Raw genomic sequence first — 21066 nt, 5'->3', positions numbered from 1 at the left:
CCTCATAGGCTTGAGTCCGAGGACCATGCAATGCCTTGGTTCTGTCCAAAACTCAGTTTTCTCATCCAAGTAGTTGGTTTCCCCATAGGCTTGAGTCCGTGGACCATGCAATGCCTTGGTTCTGTCCAAAACTCAGTTTTCTCATCCAAGTAGTTGGTTTCCCCATAGGCTTGAGTCCGAGGACCATGCAATGCCTTGGTTCTGTCCAAAACTCAGTTTTCTCATCCAAGTAGTTGGTTTCCCCATAGGCTTGAGTCCGAGGACCATGCAATGCCTTGGTTCTGTCCAAAACTCAGTTTTCTCATCCAAGTAGTTGGTTTCCCCATAGGCGCTTGAGTCCGAGGACCATGCAATGCCTTGGTTCTGTCCAAAACTCAGTTTTTGGAGTGGGACCTTGGCTCTAGGGGAATTATCTCCTCGGTCAAGCCCCTAGAACCATCCATGCAATTGACGCTACCAAGCGCAGCCCCTAATCAAGAACCATAGCCCCTAGCGGAACTTTACACTAGAACTCTATAACCAACTGTTTAGAAATGACAAGGGAACTCTCTCGATCTACCCCCTATGCCAACACACAAGCCTCCCCACAGACGGCGCCAATTGTAAGGACACGATTTAGAAACGACCCAAAACGATATTGGGCTCGCACGTAAAAAGGCCCAAACAATATCATTTGTAGAGCGTGGGTTTGAAAGGCTTGGCCTTGGTCACCGGACGGTGGGTTTTTCGTGACGTTCATATATGGTTAAGCCGTTTTCGCCCTAGGAGTCTTTCTCCTGGAGGCGGGCTGGGAGGCTCTGGATTCTGGCCCTTTTTTCCCAGCCAGCTCTCTTGGCGCCCTAACTTTTACATTATATAGTCATTCTTGGTTGATCTTAGCCCTCCACTTGTTGGTCAGGCAGGTGCGTTACTTTTGTACCCGTCCCATCAGCTGTTCCCCCTTACTTTCTGTTAGTTGCGATAATCGAAGTCACACCGTCCAAGCGTCTTTTCTCATTAACATGACCAGGACGCTGGCGGGTACATTTAATGCGGAGGGGACGTATTTTCCTTGATCCAATTTTGCACTGTACCTCCACGTGGGCCCCATTCCACCCACATCCCCTTCAGGGGGCTGTTCGGGGATAGCCTTCATCGAGACGCTATTTTTCCCATTGAAATCCTGGAGTGCCGAGGATAGGGCCGTCCTCAGCTGTTCCCCTTGACACTTCGGCCTATGATCATTCGTCCTCGGCCCACGACCTCCTCGGCGCGGGCCCTGATCCCCCTGGCCCCACAGTTGTCAACAATATTTATTATTTTATTATTTTCTCAATAAAATCTTTCTAAAAATTATTAGGGCATTAGTTAACATCTCTCTATAACAAATAAGCTACTAAGCTCATGGATGTTTATGTATGAATATATATGTAATTGGAATAATTCATATATTAAAGATGTAATAGCTCAGGGTCGTTTATGTATGAATGTAAGCCATCAGACCAAATCATGTTAATTCTTTATTCCGCTTTTCTTCTCTCTCATCTTTTTGTCACTTTCAACTTCCAACAATAATTGTAATGCTATGAATAAGTGTAAATTTTAAAGTCCATTTACATTTGAGTAAACGGTGTAATCTATTGAAGCGAACATAAGTGAAAAAATGTGCTTTTTTAGAAAGCACAAACTAAGGATGGCAAAAATCTCTTGCCCTATATTGCCTCAAGTGGAATTTCCTTTTCTTGAAGATAAGGCTATGTGAGAATAGGTTTTACTCACCCTACCTTATCTTTTTTTGCCCCATCTCTAACCTATATATACATATTTGTATTTAGTATATTTAAATTATATATATTAATTTTTTATACATTTTTTTGCATATAAATTACTATCTCCCATTTACTCTCTCTCTAACGATTTCTCTTTCCATTTTTCTTTTTTCTTTTTTCTTTTTTGAGAATCCTTTCCATTTTTCTTTTAAGGATAGCAAAATGGCAAAAATTGGATCAGTGCATACAAGAATTGGATCCAAACCAAGTCCATAGCAAAATACATCCAACTTGCCGCACTCTCGTCCAACAAATTTTTTCCATTTTTTTTTATTTTTTTATTTTTTTATATAGAATGAATACGGTAAGAACAGGACACTCTTAATTCAACCACCTATCCTGTTCTCATCCCTAGCATGTACCACTACCAACCATCCTATAAATGATCGATTTTCTAAGGAACTCGTGCACTTTACAAAATTCAAGGTTCAGTCCAATCAGACATGACCCTTTCTTTTTAACAAAAAGGAATGCAATGTTTGCAAATCTCTTTCCTGGTGAGCCATTGCTTTCAACAAAATGATTGACTTGTCAATACTAGCATCTAGCGTTCTTAAAAAAAAGAGAGTGGTTCTGGTGCCACTATTTTATGAACGACTCGCCACATGGGCGAGTTGTGCACAAAATAGTGGCACTAGAATTTTCCTAAAAAAAATAATAGTGTTTTTTAACAAAAAGGATGCAATGTTTGCATTTTACATCACATCCAAAAGATAAAAAATGAGATAATAATCAAAATCTCTTTCCCAGTGAGCCATTGCTTTTAACAAAATGATTGACTTGTCAATATTAGCATCTAGCGTTCTTTTAAAAAAAAATTTATTTTGATATATTAAAAAGTTACTTTATTTATTTTAATACATTATTTTATAATACACTTTAAATTACATATTTTATTCTTTTACTACTTTATTTAAATATAATTTATTTGCTCTTTTTAATTAAGAAAGATATTTTGTATGGACAGAAAGTTTAAATAACAAACAAAGTATATTTAGTGACAGAACATCACTATAACAAATGCCAAATTTATTTAGCAATTGACACATTTCTTGAAGGTGATATGTTTTGCCTTTGGTGTGCTAAATGCTAAACTTTTAGCATTTAGCACGCCTATACTAGTGCTTTAGTCACTATTTACTAGCTTTATATATAAGATTGTGTTAACGGGTACAGTAAGATGCCCGTTAACAATTGTACCCATTAACAACAATTTTTTGACTTTTTTTTACAATTTTGTCTTCTATTTTTTTTTTTTTTGTAATTTTATGTCATTTTTTTAGTGTAGGCCAATTTTATAGAGAGAAAAAAAATATTAAAATAATCTGTAAGATCAGTTTTATGTCTTTTTCTTTTATCTATACTATTATTTAAGGGACTTTTCCTGTTTGGATTCCTCATTTTTTTATTTCAAAAATGCCCCTACACCTTTATATTTAAGAAGAGATAAAACTAAAGGATAATTTGGTAAAAATACAACTCTAACTTCTACTAAAACATTGCCTAAAAAATAGGGTCATTCTTCCGTTGATTTTCAAATTGATTTATCCACTTATAAATTAAATTTTCAAAATAAAAATTATATATATAAAATAAAAACATGTTTTTTTTTTGCCACAAAATAGGACCACTAAAAAAAAGCCTCACTTATAAATTAAAATTTCAAAATAAAAACACTTTTTTTTTTTGCTACAAAATAAGACCACTAAAAAAAAAAAGCCTCATCGGACGTGCAAAGCGCATGTGATGAAGCTAGTTTATCTAATTTTTTTATTAAATAAGACCCACTTTACTAGCATTTTGACGGTTGTGCACCATCTACAATGCATTGAATGAGTTGTATCATTTAACTGGTTCTAATTTCTAAATTTGATGAACTTCTCCTGAATTTGAGCACACTGTCCCATTTTCTATTTTTAGCATAGTACCTTAATTTTGCATTCAACTCCTGGCTGATTATATTCTCTCATGGTAAATGATAAAAGAGTTTAAATTCAGTCCGGAGCTGGCGTAAAACATTGCTTTTACGCCAGCCAATGAAAATATGCCACGTTGTTATTTGACTTTTTCTTGTGTTTCATCCCCCTCCTCTCACAGACCCACTCATCTTCTTCTTTAGAATCTCTCTCTCCGTTCCCTCCGTTAACTCTTTCTTCTAGCCCATTTTTTTTTTTTTTCTTTTCCATACCATCAAATCCATTGCTTTCCTTCTCTTGTGTACTCATCTTCCCTGCACTGATCCATGCATCAATACAGTGCCAGTGGGCATTAAATCTGAAAGTTTCAGACATAAACAAGTTGAAGGAAAAGAAAAGTAACATCATAACTTATTCCGGCCGAAGCTTGCATTTTGGTCGGTATTCACCGAAACGCACCAAAATAGCCGAAGTTCTGGAATTTGTTCTAATGGGTTTTGTTTGTCAGAATGGGTTTTGTTTGTTTATTGCTATGAATGTGTCAGAGGAGCTACTCTACATTCTAATTTTTTGCTTCTTTGTTTACGCCAGCTCCGGACTGAATTTAAACTCAAATAGCATATTTATTAAGGGACAGGGAGTCGTAAATCGTAGCACAGTAGTTGCCTGAAGAAGTTGGGCCAATATGGAAACAAGTTAGCAGCATGGCGATTTCTTCTGTGTTGCGTTCTTCCTTGGACTTGGGGAATCGGGTTTTGTTAACTTGAGTAAAAATGTCTTCAATCAATGCCCAGAGCTTTTTGCTGCCTCCCCTTCCTTCTCCAGTTGTAGCTCAGGACAAATTCTCAGAGACAACAATCAAATCTGCAAATTTCTCTCAAATCCCTCAATGGGTCTCTCTCAAATGCAGTTTTCCTTCGGTGAAAACCCACCAAATCCAACAAGGCCAAGTTGAAAATGTACACTTGATTTCTTTGCCCAAACAAGGGAAGCTCAAACAAGTTCATGAATTTCTTAAACTCATGGACGAGGCTGGTGTTTCCGTTAGTCCCCACTCGTATAAAAGCATATTTGAAACATGTGCCAAGTTGGGATCTTTGTCTGATGGAAGATTGATTCACGACCGGTTGCGAAGAACAGTGAAGGACCCAATTGGGTTTCTTGAGAATTGTGTTCTTCGAATGTATTGTGATTGTGGGAGTCTCGTGGATGCACAGAATGTGTTTGATGAAATGCTTGATAGAAATTTGGTCACGTGAGATATAATTGTATCTGCTTATGCTGAGCAGGGTGTTCTAGACAAACCCATTCTGACAAACAAAACCCATTAGAACAAATTCCAGAACAAATTTCGGCCCAATTCAGGGTGTTTCGGCTATTTTGGTGCGTTTCGGTGAATACCGACCAAAATGCAAGCTTCGGCCGGACTAAGTTATGGTGTTACTTTTCTTTTCCTTCAACTTGTTTCTGTCTGAAATTTTTAGATTTAATGCCCACTGGCACTGTGTTGATGCATGGATCAGTGCAGGGAAGATGAGTACACAAGAGAAGGAAAGCAATGGATTTGATGGTATGGAAAAGAAAAAAAAAAGGGCTAGAAGAAAGAGTTAACACTAGGGAACGGAGAGTGAGAAAATCTAAAGAAGAAGATAAGTGGGTCTGTGAGAGGAGGGAGATGAAACACAAGAAAAAATCAAATAACGATGTGGCATATTTTCATTGGCTGGCGTAAAAGCAGTGTTTTACGCCAGCTCCGGACTGAATTTAAACTCATAATAAAAAGGAGAATCATAATGGAGTAATTTCTTTTCTGACAATTAAAGAAACAATTTAATTCCACCCCTTGCTTTGACTGATATGGCATTATAAGAATCACTGATCAGACATCAAAATTTTAAATGCACTAAGCAGTAAGGCAGGTCTCATGATTTTTAATCCTCATCTTCATTCACAACTTACCATTATGTTGCTTTTTTTTAATAAATGATTACATTGATTTCTAATTTTTTTAGATTATGATGCCACGTGTATGCCAAATCTTGGATGAATAAATAACTATAAGTACACTCATTATGAAAGTTAAAGACAAAATGCAAGAATCTAGAGAGAACTTTCCATGTTTAGAGCACTCATAGTGGTGGTGCTATATAGATATTATGCTATTTTTTAGCTCCTTTATACCCAAAAACCATTACACAGCAGTGGAGCTAAATCTAAAAGATTTAGCTCCTCAGCTACAGTGCACATCTAAAAATAGATGTGCACTGTAGCTCAAAGCTAAAAAAAAAAAAAAAAAAAATTTATTACATCTCTCTCTCCTCTTTGATTAAAATAGTCTTATCCTTCTCTCTCTCTCTCTCTCTCTCTCTCTCTCTCTCTCCGGCTTCTCTTCATTCTTCTTTCTTCCTCAAAATTTTTTTTCTCTCTCCAGCTCACCGGCCTCCCTCATCCCTCAGCTCGCCGGCCTCCCTCATCCCTCAGCTTGCCAGTCATTTGTTTTCTCTCTAGCTCTCAGCTCGCCGGTAAATTTTCTTTTCCTCTCTAGCTCTCGCCGGCCTCCCTCATCTCCCTCATCCCTCAGCTCGCCGCCCAGCTCCCTCACCACCGACCTGTTCCACCGACCCAGCTCGCCAACCCACGCCAAGCCCCATCGCCGATCTCCCCAAGCCCCATCGCCCAGTCCGCATCCCTCCGCCGACCTCAACGTCACCGACCCAAGCCCCCAGTCGCCGATCCACGCCTCCGCCCAATCCTCCGATCAGACCCACGCCGCCCAATCCTCCCCACTCCGCCGATCAACGCCTCCGCCTAGTCCTTCGATCAGACCCACGCCATTCTCTTTGCTGTGATTGATTTTGTTTGTTTGTTTTTTTTTTTTTTTTTAATGTATTTTCATGTGGGAATGATGTTTGATTTTTGTTTTCTTCTATGGGTTTGATGGCTGTGGTGGTGGCAATGGTGGTTGTTGTGGCTATGGTTTGGTGGTACGGTGTTTGGTTTTTTTTTTTTTTTTTTTTTTTGGTGGGTTTGGTTGTGTCTGCTGGTGGTGGTGACAGTGGAGGTTGCGGGTGTGGCTGATGGTAAAGGTGGTTGTGGACGGTGCTGGGTTGTTTTTTTGGGGCATGGGATATATTATTTTATTGTAGGTGGTATATTATTTTATTGTAGGGATATATTATTTTATTGTGATGTTTATATTATTTTGTTGCGTTGATAGCTAAAATAGATCCACTGCTGTAGTATATGTGTAGGTATAATAGATAAAGTAACTTTTGATGGAGTTAAAAAGCTAAATTTTTAGCTCCACTGCTGTGGATGCTCTAGTTCCTTAATTTGAAGATAAGATGAGATATGATTGGGTATATAGATACTAGAAATTCACTACATAAATAATTATAAAAGATTTTAAATTTAATAAGAATTTGGTGTAAAGCTATATATTTACACCCACCACTAATATCTTGCCGCATCAGATTTGTGATGACTTAAAAGTAAGGGCTGCCGGACTCTGAGGTTGGGGATGCGTCACTCATGCGCTCAGATATGGAGGGCCAATCACCTTTTCTTTCCTTCAATTAAATAGTTAATCTTTTAATTATTTTTTTTTCAATTTTCAATTACATTAGACAATGACCTTTCACAGCATGCTTTTAGCTTGATTTTTTCTTTTTTCTTTTAATATTATTTTTTTAGTTTACTTTTTAATCACCTTTTGAATAAATTGATTAAAAAAAAAAACTAAGACTTTTGTCTCACTTTTTTTTTTTTTTAGTTTACTTTTTAATCACCTTCTGAATAAATTGATTAAATAAAAAAACTAAGACTTTTGTCTCACTTTTTTTTTTTTTTAGTATACTTTTTAATCACCTTCTGAATAAATTGATTTTTTTTTTTAAAAAAAAAAAAAAAAAAAAAAACTAAAACTTTTGTCTCACTTTTTTTTTTTTTTTTTTTTCCAAAGAGAGTTTCAATTTATTGCTGCTCCTGACAATAACTCTTTATCATTAGACCAAGACACCAATCGGTTTTTTATGTAGGCGAGAATTGAACCTTAGATCTCTTATTCAACCATAAAAAAATTTACCAGTTGAGCTAACTGGAACCCATGACAAAGCAGGAAAGTTTCGACACCACTTTTACGGGAGATATAAAAAGTTGTCAACAACATTTATTATTTTATCATTCTCTGAATAAAAATGTTTCTAAAAATAGGTAGAGCATTGGTTAACATTTCCCTTTAACAAATAAGCTACTAACTTCATGGACATTTATGTATGAATATATCTGTGATTGGAATAATTCATATATTAAAGATGTAGTAGCTCAAGGACATTTATGTATGAATGTAAGCCATCAAGCCAAATCATGTTAGTTCTTAATTTTGCTTTTTTCTCTCTCATCCCTTTGTCACTATCAACTTCCAACAATAATTGTAATGCTATGAATAAGTGGAAATTTTAAAGTCCATTTATAGTTAAGTAAATGGTGTAATTTATTAAAGCAAACATAAGTGAAAAAATGTGTGTATTTAAAAAAACACAAACTAAGGATGGCAAAAATCTCTAGCCCTACATTGCCTCAAGTGGATTTTCCTTTTCTTGAAGACAAGACTATGTGAGGACAGGTTTTGCTCAACCTGCCTTAACTTCTTTTGCCCCATCTCTAATGTGTTTATATATATTTGTATTTAGTATATTTAAATTATATATGTTAATTTTTTATATATTTTTTGAATATATTTTATTACTCTCTCCCATTTACTTGCTCTCTCTCTCTCTCCCCATTTTTCTTTTATCCTTAAAACTTCATTTCTATCAAAACCACCTCATTAGGAATAGCAAAATGGCAAAAATTGGGTCTAGACTTCTAGTGCATAAAATAATTGGATCCATACCAAGTCCATAGCAAAATACCTCCAACTTGCCACACTCTCCTTCCACAAATTTTTTTTTCCAATTTAAATAAAAAAAATATGATAATAGGTAATTTATTTTCTGACAATAAAAGAAACAATTTAATTCCACCCCTTGCTTTGACTAATATGGCATTACAAGAATCACTGATCAGACATCAAAATTTTAAATGCAAGGCAAGTCTGATAATTTTTAATCCTCATCTTCATTCACAACTTACGAGTATGTTGCTCTTTTTTTTTTTTTTTAATAAATGATTATATTGATTTCTAATTTTGTTAGATTATGATGCCACGTGCATGCCAAATCTTAGATGAATTAATGGCTATAAGTACACTCTTTATGAAAGCTAAAGACAAAATGCAAGAATCTAGAGAGAACTTTTCATGTTTCTAGTTTCTTAATTTGAAAGATAAGATGAGATGTGTTTGGGTATATACTAGCAATTCACTAGATAAAGTATTATCCACCCCCAAATTCTGTAGATCTCCAAAGTTATCTACCAACAAAGCCAACGTTGCTGTCTTCCGCTCTTATTGCATGGTGTAATTCATAGGTTTTACATCACATCCTTATCAAATTCGATATAATTATAAAATGATGATTTGCGATTGGCCAATGCATATGGAAACTGTGGCCTTTACAGATTACAGTTTCATGTTTTGTGCACTTTGCAATTAGAATCACTCTTGTAATAAGATAATTCAATGTGTGGCAAATAACATAACTAAATAGCATTTAGAAAATTATTTTCAAGAAAATAAGTCAATGATAGAAAATTCTTTAGTGCAAATCTCAAATGAATATTTCCTTTTTAGAAATATTTTTACAAATAAAATTTGCTCGTGTCCGTCCTATCCCAATTAATACAGGATCAAAGGGATTTACATATGAATAATCACTTACACATATTCATTTATTTAGTTCTATATACAATATCTCTTGATCCTCAAAAATAAATAATAATATATATATACACACACACAATATCTTTTGAATTATTACAATTTCACAAAATATTTCATAATAAATAATTATCGAGGTGGTAAGTTGTTAATGTCAAATGATGAATTGATGTCAATAGTTGGCCCAAATGAGGACCAACTTGTCAACTCAGTTGTTGTGAAAGATATTATGAAAATTGTTGTAATTGGAGTGTTACTGTTCTATATATGTACTCCATCTCATTGATTATTTGAATACTGAAATATAATAAAACAATTTTGACATATAAATTTTTTCTCATTTTGGGTGTGGTTTTCGTCTAGTACTCCAATGCATTGTATGAGACATAATGCCAACACATGGCTGTTTTAGAATACATGTCGTGTCCATGTCATTTCTATTGCACAAGAGCACTCGAGGTAAGTTGAACACTCTTTAAAAAAAAAAAAAAAGACCATGAGCAGAAGGTCATTCATATAAAGAAAAATAAGTCTATCAACATTAAAAACACAAAAAATTAAAATCCTTGAGAAAACGAAGTGGAAGAAAATTACCATGGCTGAACTCAAACCGAATGGCCGGGCCTTGGTTTAATTCACAAATCCAAAATCTATTTTAATAATCAGCCCTTTAATTTACATCTAACAAAACCGTGAGTAGCAATGTAATTCTGAGTTATTGAAAGTAGCAATGTAATTCTAAGTTATTTTAACTTGGATCACAATTTTGTCATAACTCGGACGAGGCAAATTGTGAGTAACTGTCTATCACGTTGACATGAATCCATTGTTTTTTTCTTCACCATTCATAGTCACACACATCAAAATTGTCTTCGTTGATTTTCTCTGCACTTATTTAACTGAAGTACCTCTGAGGAATGACCCACTCCGAACTAAGTCCTTAGAGCACTAGCATTGAAAAATGCTAAAGCCATATTTAAGGCATTTTTGACATTTTAGAGGACAAAACCACTTGCATCAAACAATGCTAAACCACACTATTGCAAAAAATTTTGCAATAGTGCTACAGTACAATTCTAAACTTAGAATTGTACTGTAGCAGAATGTTAAAAAAAAAAAAATATATATATATATATATATATTTTATTCAGTCTGATTTTTTCTCACAACCCACAATTCTTTTCTCTCTCTTCCTTCTCTTCTCTTTTCTCCATCTTTACTCTTTCCTCTCTACGGACCCAAATACAACCTCTGCTCTCTCTTCCTTCTCTGTTGGGTCCGGTGTTTGGGTCATGGGTGACGGTGTGGGTGTGGTGGCTGTGGTTTTTGGTTGTGACCGGTGCTTAAAAGGGGTTGTGGGTCGTGGTTGGGTCTGGTGCTTGGGTTGTGGGTCCGGTGTTTGGGTCGTGGGTCACTGTGGTGGTTGTGATTTTTTTTTTTTTTTTTTTTTTTTTTTTTTTTTTTTTTTTTTTTTTTTTTTTTTCTGGCTGTGATCGGTGCTTAAAGGGGTTGTGGGTCGTGGTTGGTTCCGGGGTTTGGGTCGTGGATCAGCGAAGCTTCACACGGCCTCTCTCTCATCTTTCATCTTCGATCGGCGAGCTGGGTTTGGTGGGTGGATCGGTTGGGTTGATCGGTGGGTGGATCAGTTTGAAACGGTAGATTTGTTGATCGGTTGGGTGGATCATTGGTAGCTCCGGTGATGATATTTTTTGAATGGGTTTGCCCCGGTGGGTTTCAAATCGGCGATGTGGTTTCTGATCGGTGGCTTGGGTGGTGGGTGTGGTGGTCGTTGTTGGCTCTGGTTTGATGATTTGTGTGTGTGGCTGTGTGTGGCTCTGTTGATGGGTCTGTGTGTGTGGTTCTGTGAGATGAACTGGTGCTAGAGGTTGAGGGAGGCTGAGGGAAAAAAAAAAAAAAAAAACGGTTGGAAAGCCTAGGAAAGTGGAACTGAAAAAAAAATATTGGTTAAAAAGAAATAATAAAAAAAGATTAAAGAATAATATTTTAATAAGAATAGAGTTTTAGGATGTGAGAAGTATTGTAAAATGGGATGGTATAAGTAATAAAGTGGTTTTTTGAGATGGTATAATAGTATAGCATAGCATTTTTCAATAATTGCTCCAGCAATTATTATAGGCAAATGATCCAGCAATTGCTCCAATAATTGGCCCAACTATATAGACCCATAATCCTTTATAGACATGTTTTACAACAGCAGGCCCAATGCTCCTTGCTGGATTCATTGAAGCTCCTGAAATTGGCCTGCAAACATTTTGTTCTAAATTGTGTTAGCATAGAGCAATCATTGTGTGTTTGCTGTTTAGAACACAGAAGCAGCTTTTTACTGATTACTTTTTTTTTTCTTTTTTTTTGAATGTTAGTTAAAGTCTACCAAGGTTTCAAAATTTTGATATAAACGAAGAAGTAAAAACTTTAAAAGAAAAAAATCTTGTGAGTTGTGACAAACCGACTATGAATGGAATCAAATCAGCTTGGTTACTTTCTTACTTTTATTATTGAAAATAGTTAAATGAAAAAAATTCCGAAATTGTGGTTACGTTATAAGAATAAAATCTTTGTTAAATTTTGAGGTTTCAAAAGTTTATATGGCACAATATTATAAAGTCAATAAAAACTTAAAGTATTCGGTTTTATATGGTACTCCTATATTATAAAATAGGCTAAGGATGCAAAAATAAATTAAAAAAATTCAAAACCTGTAAATTTAGGACACACATCAAAGTAAGTAATATGATATATGTAATCTAGTAATTTTATGATATATCCACGTTGACATAACATTTAACAGCCAAGTCATGGAGTAAAAAAAAATTTTAAAAAAATGTTAAGAATAGTATTTTTGTGTGGTTTTTGGTCGAAGACTTGAAGTTTTCTTTTGTGTATGTTTTCTTTTGTTACACAACATAAGCAATATTTAGGGATTGTTTGTTACCGTTATTTAAACAACAGTTTTCAGTGTTTAAACAACATTACACGAATTTTCACACACTTTTTCATTCATACGTATTTCCAAAAAATACAAACAACATTACTAAAAATCTCTTACTAAACAAGCCTTTATAAACCAGGAAATTCTTTTGAAGAAAATCAAATTTTCAGGGTAAAGTCCTTTCCAATTAAAAATATGGGACTTTACGTTCCAATTAGAAATAAGGGTCTTAGTTTACTTAAGGAACAAACATTTACAACTGAAAACTTTTTCGTGACAATTAATAGTATTATCATTGTTAATTATCACATAATAAAGAATTACCCATCAACGAAGACATTTAATAGTATATAATTACTCATTATCAAAGAATAGAGAATTACCCTGCAACTAAAACATTCAATAGTATAGTCATTCCAGTGACAATCCCTCCTAGTTCACCTGTCTGTCAAACAAAAAAATAAAAAATAAATGGAATTTATTGACTTACTAACGTGTTTGATTTTTTTTTTTTTATAACTTGAAAGTTGATTAAAATGTAGTTGTACGGAGAAAAAATAAAAAATAAAAAAACTGTTTATAAGCAAATAAGTTAAAACGCTAAAGAAAAGCGCATTTACCAAATGCGACACTTAGATAATAAAAAAAAGGAGGGGTAGGGTGGGGGGAATGGTCAATTAAAAGTAGTTTTCATCAACTTGAAGTTTTTTTCTCATCCTCTATTTTGAGGCTTAGAAAATGAGTAATATCACAAATATAATATTCTTCATAACTGTTGAGTTGACATGTTGTCACTATTACGCTAAATACACTTAATAAGTTAATTAGTATTTTATGTGTTTGAGGAAAAAAAAAGTTTAGTATTTTATGTATGAAAAATGAAATTACAGTGTGTAAAGTAACAAATATTAGGAAAAATTACACTTTACCACCCTAAACTATACATCATATTACACTTGCCACCCTAAACTATAGGAATGCACACTTACCCCCCTAAACTATTGCTAATGTAACACTTTGCACCCCACCGTTTAATGAGCTGTTAAGATGGGACTGAAATTACAGTGGAAGCCCTAAATTCCCTAAATGCCCCTCAACAAAAACACAATTTTGAACTCTCTCAAATTTCTCTTAGGTTCAATCTCTCTCCCTCTTTTAATCTTTCTCCGCTCCCAATGGTGCTGCCCAGTCCACGTTGATGACAGTTGATCACGCTGCTGGTTGTGGGTCTTAAGTGGCGCTTCTGAAGAGATGAAAGCCATGAAATGGGTGAGCCCAGATCGAGCTCGTTGAAATCGAGTCACGAAAGCCATCATTGTTGGCCTTGCAATTCAGTGACTCGGTGGTGAGAGAAAGGGTATTAACACTAGTGGAGGGGTCTAAAAGAATGGGTGGGATTAAACTCGGTGTGACGTTTCAGATCTGGCCATTGACGAAGTGGATGACCGAAGCAGAGATTATGGGGTCTGGGTTTGTTGATGACTGAAATAAGGAGCTGCTTCTGGGTTCTGGGTTGTTCATCTCAGTGGGTTTGTTGCTTGATCTCTCTTTATGTTTATTTCTGGGTTGTAAATTTGCAGGTTTGAAGTAATTTTTCTGGGTTTGTTGTTTGATATTAATTTTTGGGTTCGATGTTCATTTCATTTTTTGGATTTCATGTAAATTTCTGGGTTTGATGTTCATCTCAATTTATAAGTTTAAGTTTTTATTTTTTGCTGGTGCCAAAGGACCTTAAGGAAACGGTGAAGATGGTGGGTCCTTGCATATTTTTTGGCTGGACTCTTTAGATTCTATGCATCTCATCAAATGGTTCTGAATTATTTACAGGTTTTGATTGTTTCAAATTTTTGTTTGTATTTTCTTATCTTCTTCCGTTGGTTTTTTTTTTAATCGATGAAACAGAGTGGGAGAGACTAGAGAGCTTCATGTTTGACTGAGAATGACAAGGGTATTTTGGTCCTTGACATAGGGGTATTTTGGTCTTTGACTTGGTTTCTGTCAAACTTAACTGACAAATGGATAGTGGGGTGCAAAGTGTTACATTGTTAATAGTTTAGTGGGGTAAGTGTTCATTCCCATAATTTAGGGTGGTAAGTGTAAAATGGGGTATAGTTTAGGGTGGTAAAGTGTAATTTTCCCCAAATATTAAGGTGTATTTGGAGTACATACTGCTCTGTCGTCTGTGCCAACACCAGAGATGACAAACAACAAGAGGAAGGATATCACAATTTCCAGAACTAGGGATTGACAGTTCGATCCAATTGGTACAGTTCCAAAGTAAGCATTAGGGGTAGGGGTGTCCACGGGTCGGGCCGGGTCGGGTTTGTGCCCAACCCGGACTCGACCCGCTCAGGTCGGGTGGGAGAGAATCAGACCCGCAACCGACCGCCGATCACCATGGGTCGAGTCGGATCGGATTCTAAAAAACGATCGGTCGGTTCAGTTGAAACCGACGAACGGCGGCGACAAGCGGAGAAGAACGAACCGTCGTCGGATTTGGTCGAAGGAGAGCGAAACCTCACCGATCAGAGCTTAAACATCGCCGGATCTAAGCCAAAGTTACCGATCTGAGCTTAAATGCCACCGATCCGAGCTTAACGTCACCGATCTGAGCGATGTTTTGAAAAATATCGCCGGATCTGAGCCAAAAATTGTCGGATCTAAGTAGATCTGAGCAAAATCGTCACCGGTCTAAGTGAAAGATGGCAAATCATCGACGGATCTGAACGGAGGAGGCTTTCATCTGAAGTGGTGGTCGGGCGGGTCGGGTGGCTACGGTTTTAGAGGAGAAAACCCGCCACTCGACCCGCCGGAATCGGGTTTGGAGGATTGAGACCCGCGGCCGACCGCCAGAGTCGTCGGGTCGGGCGGCGAGCGGGTCGGTCCGGGCGGGTTTCTCGGTTTGGTCGGGTGAACGGGTTGCTTGGACACCCCTAATTAGGGGTTACATCAAACACTAGAGCCAAAGTGCCACTAGCAAGAATTGATCCCATTAGTTGAGCTACAATGTATAGAGGAACCTGCAGAATACAATGGCAAATCATGTACTATGTATTTATAGCAAATATTGTGACATTTGTTCCCTATCACATTTAGAGGAAAAATACTATTACTGTCAATTACTTCTAAGCATTTACAATATATTAGAATTTGAATTGGGGGATGAGAAAAAATTGGCATGGTCTATATACTATAACTAGGAAATGTGGGTGAATTCTTGTGGCCTAAATGTTTGATTTATATAGGAAGCAATTTTAATTTGCAAGAAAAATAGTTAATACATTCCTTTTTATAACAATGAGTGAATACAGTTTTAAAGAAATAAAAGTCCCCCGGGTGTGTGAACTCATTGCAAAAATTTTATAGTCCACCAATTGTAGTATGTTAGTCAAGAGTCTTGTGGCTCAATTAACTCTTCCGAATTTACAAAAAAATGCATTATATTTCTATATCTATTTTTTATTTTTTATAACTTTGTTTACTTTATAATGTATGGACTGTGATTAATAGAGCATAAATTCTACTTGGAGTATAATCTAGAACATAGAATTTTTATTCCTCTATAATATTAGGGTGGGCCATTGATAAGAAGACTGACCTGCTTGTAAGGGAATCGGCAAAAGATGGCGAAAGTGATAGTGACTGCCGGATTAAAGTGAGCCCCAGAGATATGCCCAACAGAATAAATCATGACCATGACAATCAAACCCCACGTTACACATATGCCTGGAAATGTGACTGACCCATAGATCTTATTCACAACAATTGATCCACAACCAGCAAATATCACAAAATACATACCAATGACTTCTGCAATCAACTGCAAATAATCTAGCAATATGGAGACACTCAATTTCGTTAGACAATTAGAGAGCCTAAAAGTAAGTTTTTAAAACTCAAACCACTGTTTCATAACAGCAACAACAACTCCTTATACTTTATTTACAAAAGTTTATTTTAAAGCCAAAATATTTTTTTGCAACAGTTTATACAAATGCACATTTAAAAGAGAGAGGAAGAGGAACACTTATTTTTTATTGACTATACCTTTTGTGCGATGGTTACTGTTGAAGGTGATGAGCAAAGGCCAAAGACACAATTGGTTTTGTCTGTGGTCTTTGTAAATTCCTCTTCTACGTGATCAACAGTTATTCTGGTCATTGTTATGAAAAGAAAGTTACAATCTCCTGAGAAAGAAAATTTTGAAGAGCATAGAGTAGTGAAAGTTGTTTGCCCTACTTAGGTAGACTGAAGTGGTTTAATGGGGTTTTGAAGATAAGATAAGGATGTTTTCATTTGGATATACTTCGGAGAAAAAATCGTAAATTTAGTTGTGGCAAAGCAGCCAGGTCTATGGATTAATTAATAAATACACCCTTGATTTTAAATGGTAATTAATAATTAATTAATAGAATTTCATTTTTTTTTTATTTGCAAAAAACGTGTTAAAAGTGGAATTTAGTCAATTTACCCTATAATTGGAATTGGCTTTAATTTTTTGTTTTTTTTTTTTTTTTGGGATACATTGATATTTGAGGGTGAGGAAATTTGAACAATAAATATTTCCATTGAAAATATAAAAAATTACCAACTGAGTTACAACTTACAAGACATTTATCTTTTACTTTTAGTTCTAAAAGGATAAACACAACATTTTTTGCTTGATCAGACCTAGCATGATGCTGTAATAGATCAAGTAAGTAGCTCATGCATTCACGGGGAAGATCAACATTAAATATGATTTTTTTTCTAAACATGGAATTTTTGTTTTTGAGAATCATCTAAATATGGAACTTTTTTTTGATGGAAGGTTTCTGAAGAATTTCAATCCAAACATGAATTTTTTTTTTTTTTTTTTTGGAGAGAATTTCAACCTATGACCCAAATCTTCTATTCAACCATTAGAGATTTTACCAGTCGAGCTAGCTAGAACCCACTAAACATGAAATTTGATTATTACTATTGTGTGTTTAAAACTTTATTTGTATTTATATTTAGTTGACTTCTTAAATGTTGCCACATATACGTTTGAAAGTTCACATTTTTTCCATGTGAGTATTGTAATATATATATTAATTGAATTCAAATTCCCTATATTTACACATTTCATTAAAATAGATAGTTTCCAGTTTCCACACACACATATAAAATTATTAGAATTTACAAGCTTATGTAGCAAAATATTACATGGTCAACTAAAAGTCAAACGTCTTCAATTTTATACATATTATATAGATTATAGATCATAGATATAGACTAGTTAGTAATTTAACAAAAAATATATAAACTATTTAGTAATCCATATAATGAACAAAAAAAAATTTAACAAAATATGATTTTCTTTCTAATATGAATTTTGATAGTTGAGGTAATTATTAATATGCATTTATTATAATGATGTTTATTTTCTATTCTACCATTAAAGAAAATATGCTTTGTCAATACTCTAGAAAAATTTTAAACATAAAATAGAACTTAAGTGATATATATTTATTTTTACATGGAAAACCGAAGATATTTGAATTTTTGTTGACCTTATAATTTTTTTTTCTATACATGCTTGTGAATTCTCATAGATTTACATGTCACTATTCGAATATAGGGTCCTTCTCCAGTACCCCCTATATTTTTAGTGGGTATGGTACCCACACAAATCTCAGCCATTTAAACTATGTTATTTTAATCTTAACCGTTAATTTTAGTTTAGTGGGAACCTATTACCAGTAGACTAAGTAAACATATAAAAGCCAAAAAGAAAAAAGAAAAACTGTGGTTCCTCTTCTCCAGCCTTCTCTCGTCCTCCCTCTCTGGTGTTCTCTTAAAAAATCCAGATTCCTTCTTTTCAAATGGGTTCCTTATGTCCATCAATTTCATTGTCATCTCGTCGGTATCCCCATTTACCAACCGCTGAAGGTTTCTTAAAGGATCAAATCTTTTGATTTTTAAGGTAAGGATCAAATAAAACCCTAATTTCTTTGTTGTGTTTTGAGAATTTTTTTCGATTTCGCTCTTAAATTTCATTGTACCACAATGTAGGCAATACTTTTGTGCTAAAGAGGTACTAATTTGTTATTTCTTTTTAGTTGGCACATAAAGTGCTTGTTGAAATGCTTCATAGGGATTCAGTTTTTCCAAACTTTTTATGTCTATGTTTTTTATGATCAGGGGGTTTGGGTTCTTGTTGTGGGGTGTTGAAATTTGGGTTTTTTTTTTTTTTTTTTTGTTGGGTTAGCGGATGGAAATGCTCTTCCTGATACATTTGGTCCGCTTGATAATTTGACCAAACTCAACCTGGACCAAAATCCTCTTGTAATCCCACTAGTGGAGGTTGTCAAGGAAGGAGTTAAAGCTATCAAAGTTTTCATGGCTAAGAGGTGGCTAGATATACTACTGGATGAAGAAAGGAAAAGCATGCTTGAAATGCAAGAACTAACTTAGACTGGATGGTTGACTCGTAGCACCTCCTGGTTGAAAAATTATGTTACAAATGTTTCAGAATACTTGGGATCTCCTAAAGACCTGTTTCTTGATCAGCAACTATCATGCTCTGATAATTCATGACTCATTTTGAGTGTCACACTTTTCTTTGCTCAAATGCCAAAGCTAAGGAAGATCAAACTGGTGGCTTTGGTCTGCTGCAATTTTTGTACTTGTTTCTTTTTTACTGCATCCTGTTGACACCCTATTTTGCAACCCGTATTTAACCTCACGTGGAGGGTAAAAAGGTAATTTCACATTGGAAATATGCATCTTGATTCTGGTCATTAGATCCTTAATCTCATTTCACCAAAATGATATTGATTTTGTAACGATTGAATCGACTGGTCATGAGCCCTAATCGAACCATTAGATTGAAAGTTATCATCAAAATCAAGTTTTAATGACTGAGATGCACTATCACAAATTGAGTCCGACTATATGTGATTATGAACAATTTATTTCAATTGGTTATAAGTATAATCAATTTGATATCGATGATGTGTCATAATTTGGTTGGTTAGGACTACATTTTATGGTAAGGTTGTACATACCTAATTAACTAGATAGTTAAACATTAATTATTCAATGAGTAATTTGTTCAATTATCTTTTAATTAGAGTAAATTTGGAACCAATTAAGTATGAAATGGGAGTGATTGGAGCCATTTAATGTTAATTGGGAGCTAATTTGGGGACCTATTGGTGTTAATTGTGCTGAAACTATTTTCTAACAAATGACCTCTGCTCACCATTTCATCGATATCTCTCAGAATATTTTGAATCTGTGAATGAGGTTATTTTTCCCAGAAACTAGACATCCAGGGCTTCAATTTGAGCACAATAATGAGACAATTCCGATCAGAATTGAGGCAGATATGATTTTTCAAAATTGGCTCTATAGGCTGTGACAGCAGTTATGGGAAAACCGAATTTTGGCTTGCTCCTCACTCCCACCAATCTTTCCATTTAATGCACCAGATTTTCCCAAAGGCTAAAATGAGGTCTAGGTTCATGATTCCTTGTCAACTCTCATTAAATAGCTTTCCATTCATATTTCCTCCACCACTACTATATAAACCCCCCTCTCCTTCATTCCAAAGCACACAAAAAATCCCCCTCTCTTCTCTTCTCTTGAGCTCTAGTGAAGTTGAGTAGTCTTGTCATATCTTGGTCTTCCTGAGACTCAAGGTATTGAGTGAGATTCACTCTCCCTCTCCTAGTTCTTCTTTTCCTCCACCCTTAGGACCTCCATCAAGAATCTCCTCCTCCATTACATGGATCTTGCATGAAGGTATAATCCCCTTCCCTAACTGTTTGCTTATATTGTCATGATGAGAATTTAAGATTAAAGCATGATAATTCTCTTGAATATGTTTGAATGTTCTTAATTGTTTTTATGTGTTCTTCACATGTTCTTAGTTGTTCATCACATGTTCATGCATATCACTAGATTTAATCTTAAATCCACATCAAAAATATGAAAAACATGTTTGTTTAGTAATTCTTTCAAATCCTTGAATTTAGGTTATCACTATCCACACATATTCACTAGAGTTCATTTTTTAATCCAAACGTCATACTTAATAAATTGAATTAGGGTTTATCACATGCTTACACATTAAATTCAACATACAAATTGATTGACATATTGGATGATGTAATATGAATGTTGACCACCATAGTCTAGAAGACCGGTTTCATCGGGCAAAGTGGGTGCCTAACACCTTCCCATCTTGTAACATAGCCTCCGAGTTTAGATTAAGAGTTAGTAGATCAAATACTTATCCATGTAATTTTTGATTTTTAGATTGTAACTAGGAAATAAAGCCATGTACTTTATCTTAGATTGTATCTAGGACCAAAGCCATGTAATTTTCCTATGATCAATGTAAATTCAATTTCAAATTAATAAAATGAGGAATTTTTCATTCATGGTTTTCTTATTTTTCCAATAATTAAATAAGTGGCGACTCCATTGTAAAACCCTTAATCTAAAGGGAAAAATATAACTAGTCGAACCTCCATTTTGAGAGGCAATAACACGACTCCACCCATTCACGTGGGTTTGGCCCAACACATCATAAAAACGGGCCGG

At 35.1% G+C, this 21066-nt stretch overlaps 1 protein-coding gene across 1 annotated transcript in view; it reads right to left on the bottom strand.

The window, feature by feature from the left end:
* The window catches only part of LOC126704634 (probable aquaporin NIP-type), a 28479-nt gene extending 10107 nt beyond the window's left edge, over positions 1 to 18372 (bottom strand). Inside the window, exons 1-7 of the mRNA XM_050403671.1 lie at positions 18261 to 18372; positions 16540 to 16679; positions 16091 to 16312; positions 15443 to 15512; positions 14662 to 14798; positions 12876 to 12937; positions 11720 to 11804 (exon numbers count right to left, since the gene is read on the bottom strand). Of these exons, the coding sequence (XP_050259628.1) occupies positions 11720 to 11804; positions 12876 to 12937; positions 14662 to 14798; positions 15443 to 15512; positions 16091 to 16312; positions 16540 to 16679; positions 18261 to 18372 (828 nt within the window). The remainder of the gene's footprint in view (positions 1 to 11719; positions 11805 to 12875; positions 12938 to 14661; positions 14799 to 15442; positions 15513 to 16090; positions 16313 to 16539; positions 16680 to 18260) is intronic.
* Between the last annotated feature and the right edge of the window lie 2694 nt (positions 18373 to 21066).

The sequence above is a fragment of the Quercus robur genome, chromosome 11 (assembly GCF_932294415.1).
Source record: "Quercus robur chromosome 11, dhQueRobu3.1, whole genome shotgun sequence".
Taxonomy (NCBI): Eukaryota; Viridiplantae; Streptophyta; class Magnoliopsida; order Fagales; family Fagaceae; genus Quercus; species Quercus robur.
The sequence above is the reverse complement of the archived record's forward strand: the minus strand, read 5'-3'. Positions and strand labels throughout refer to the sequence as shown.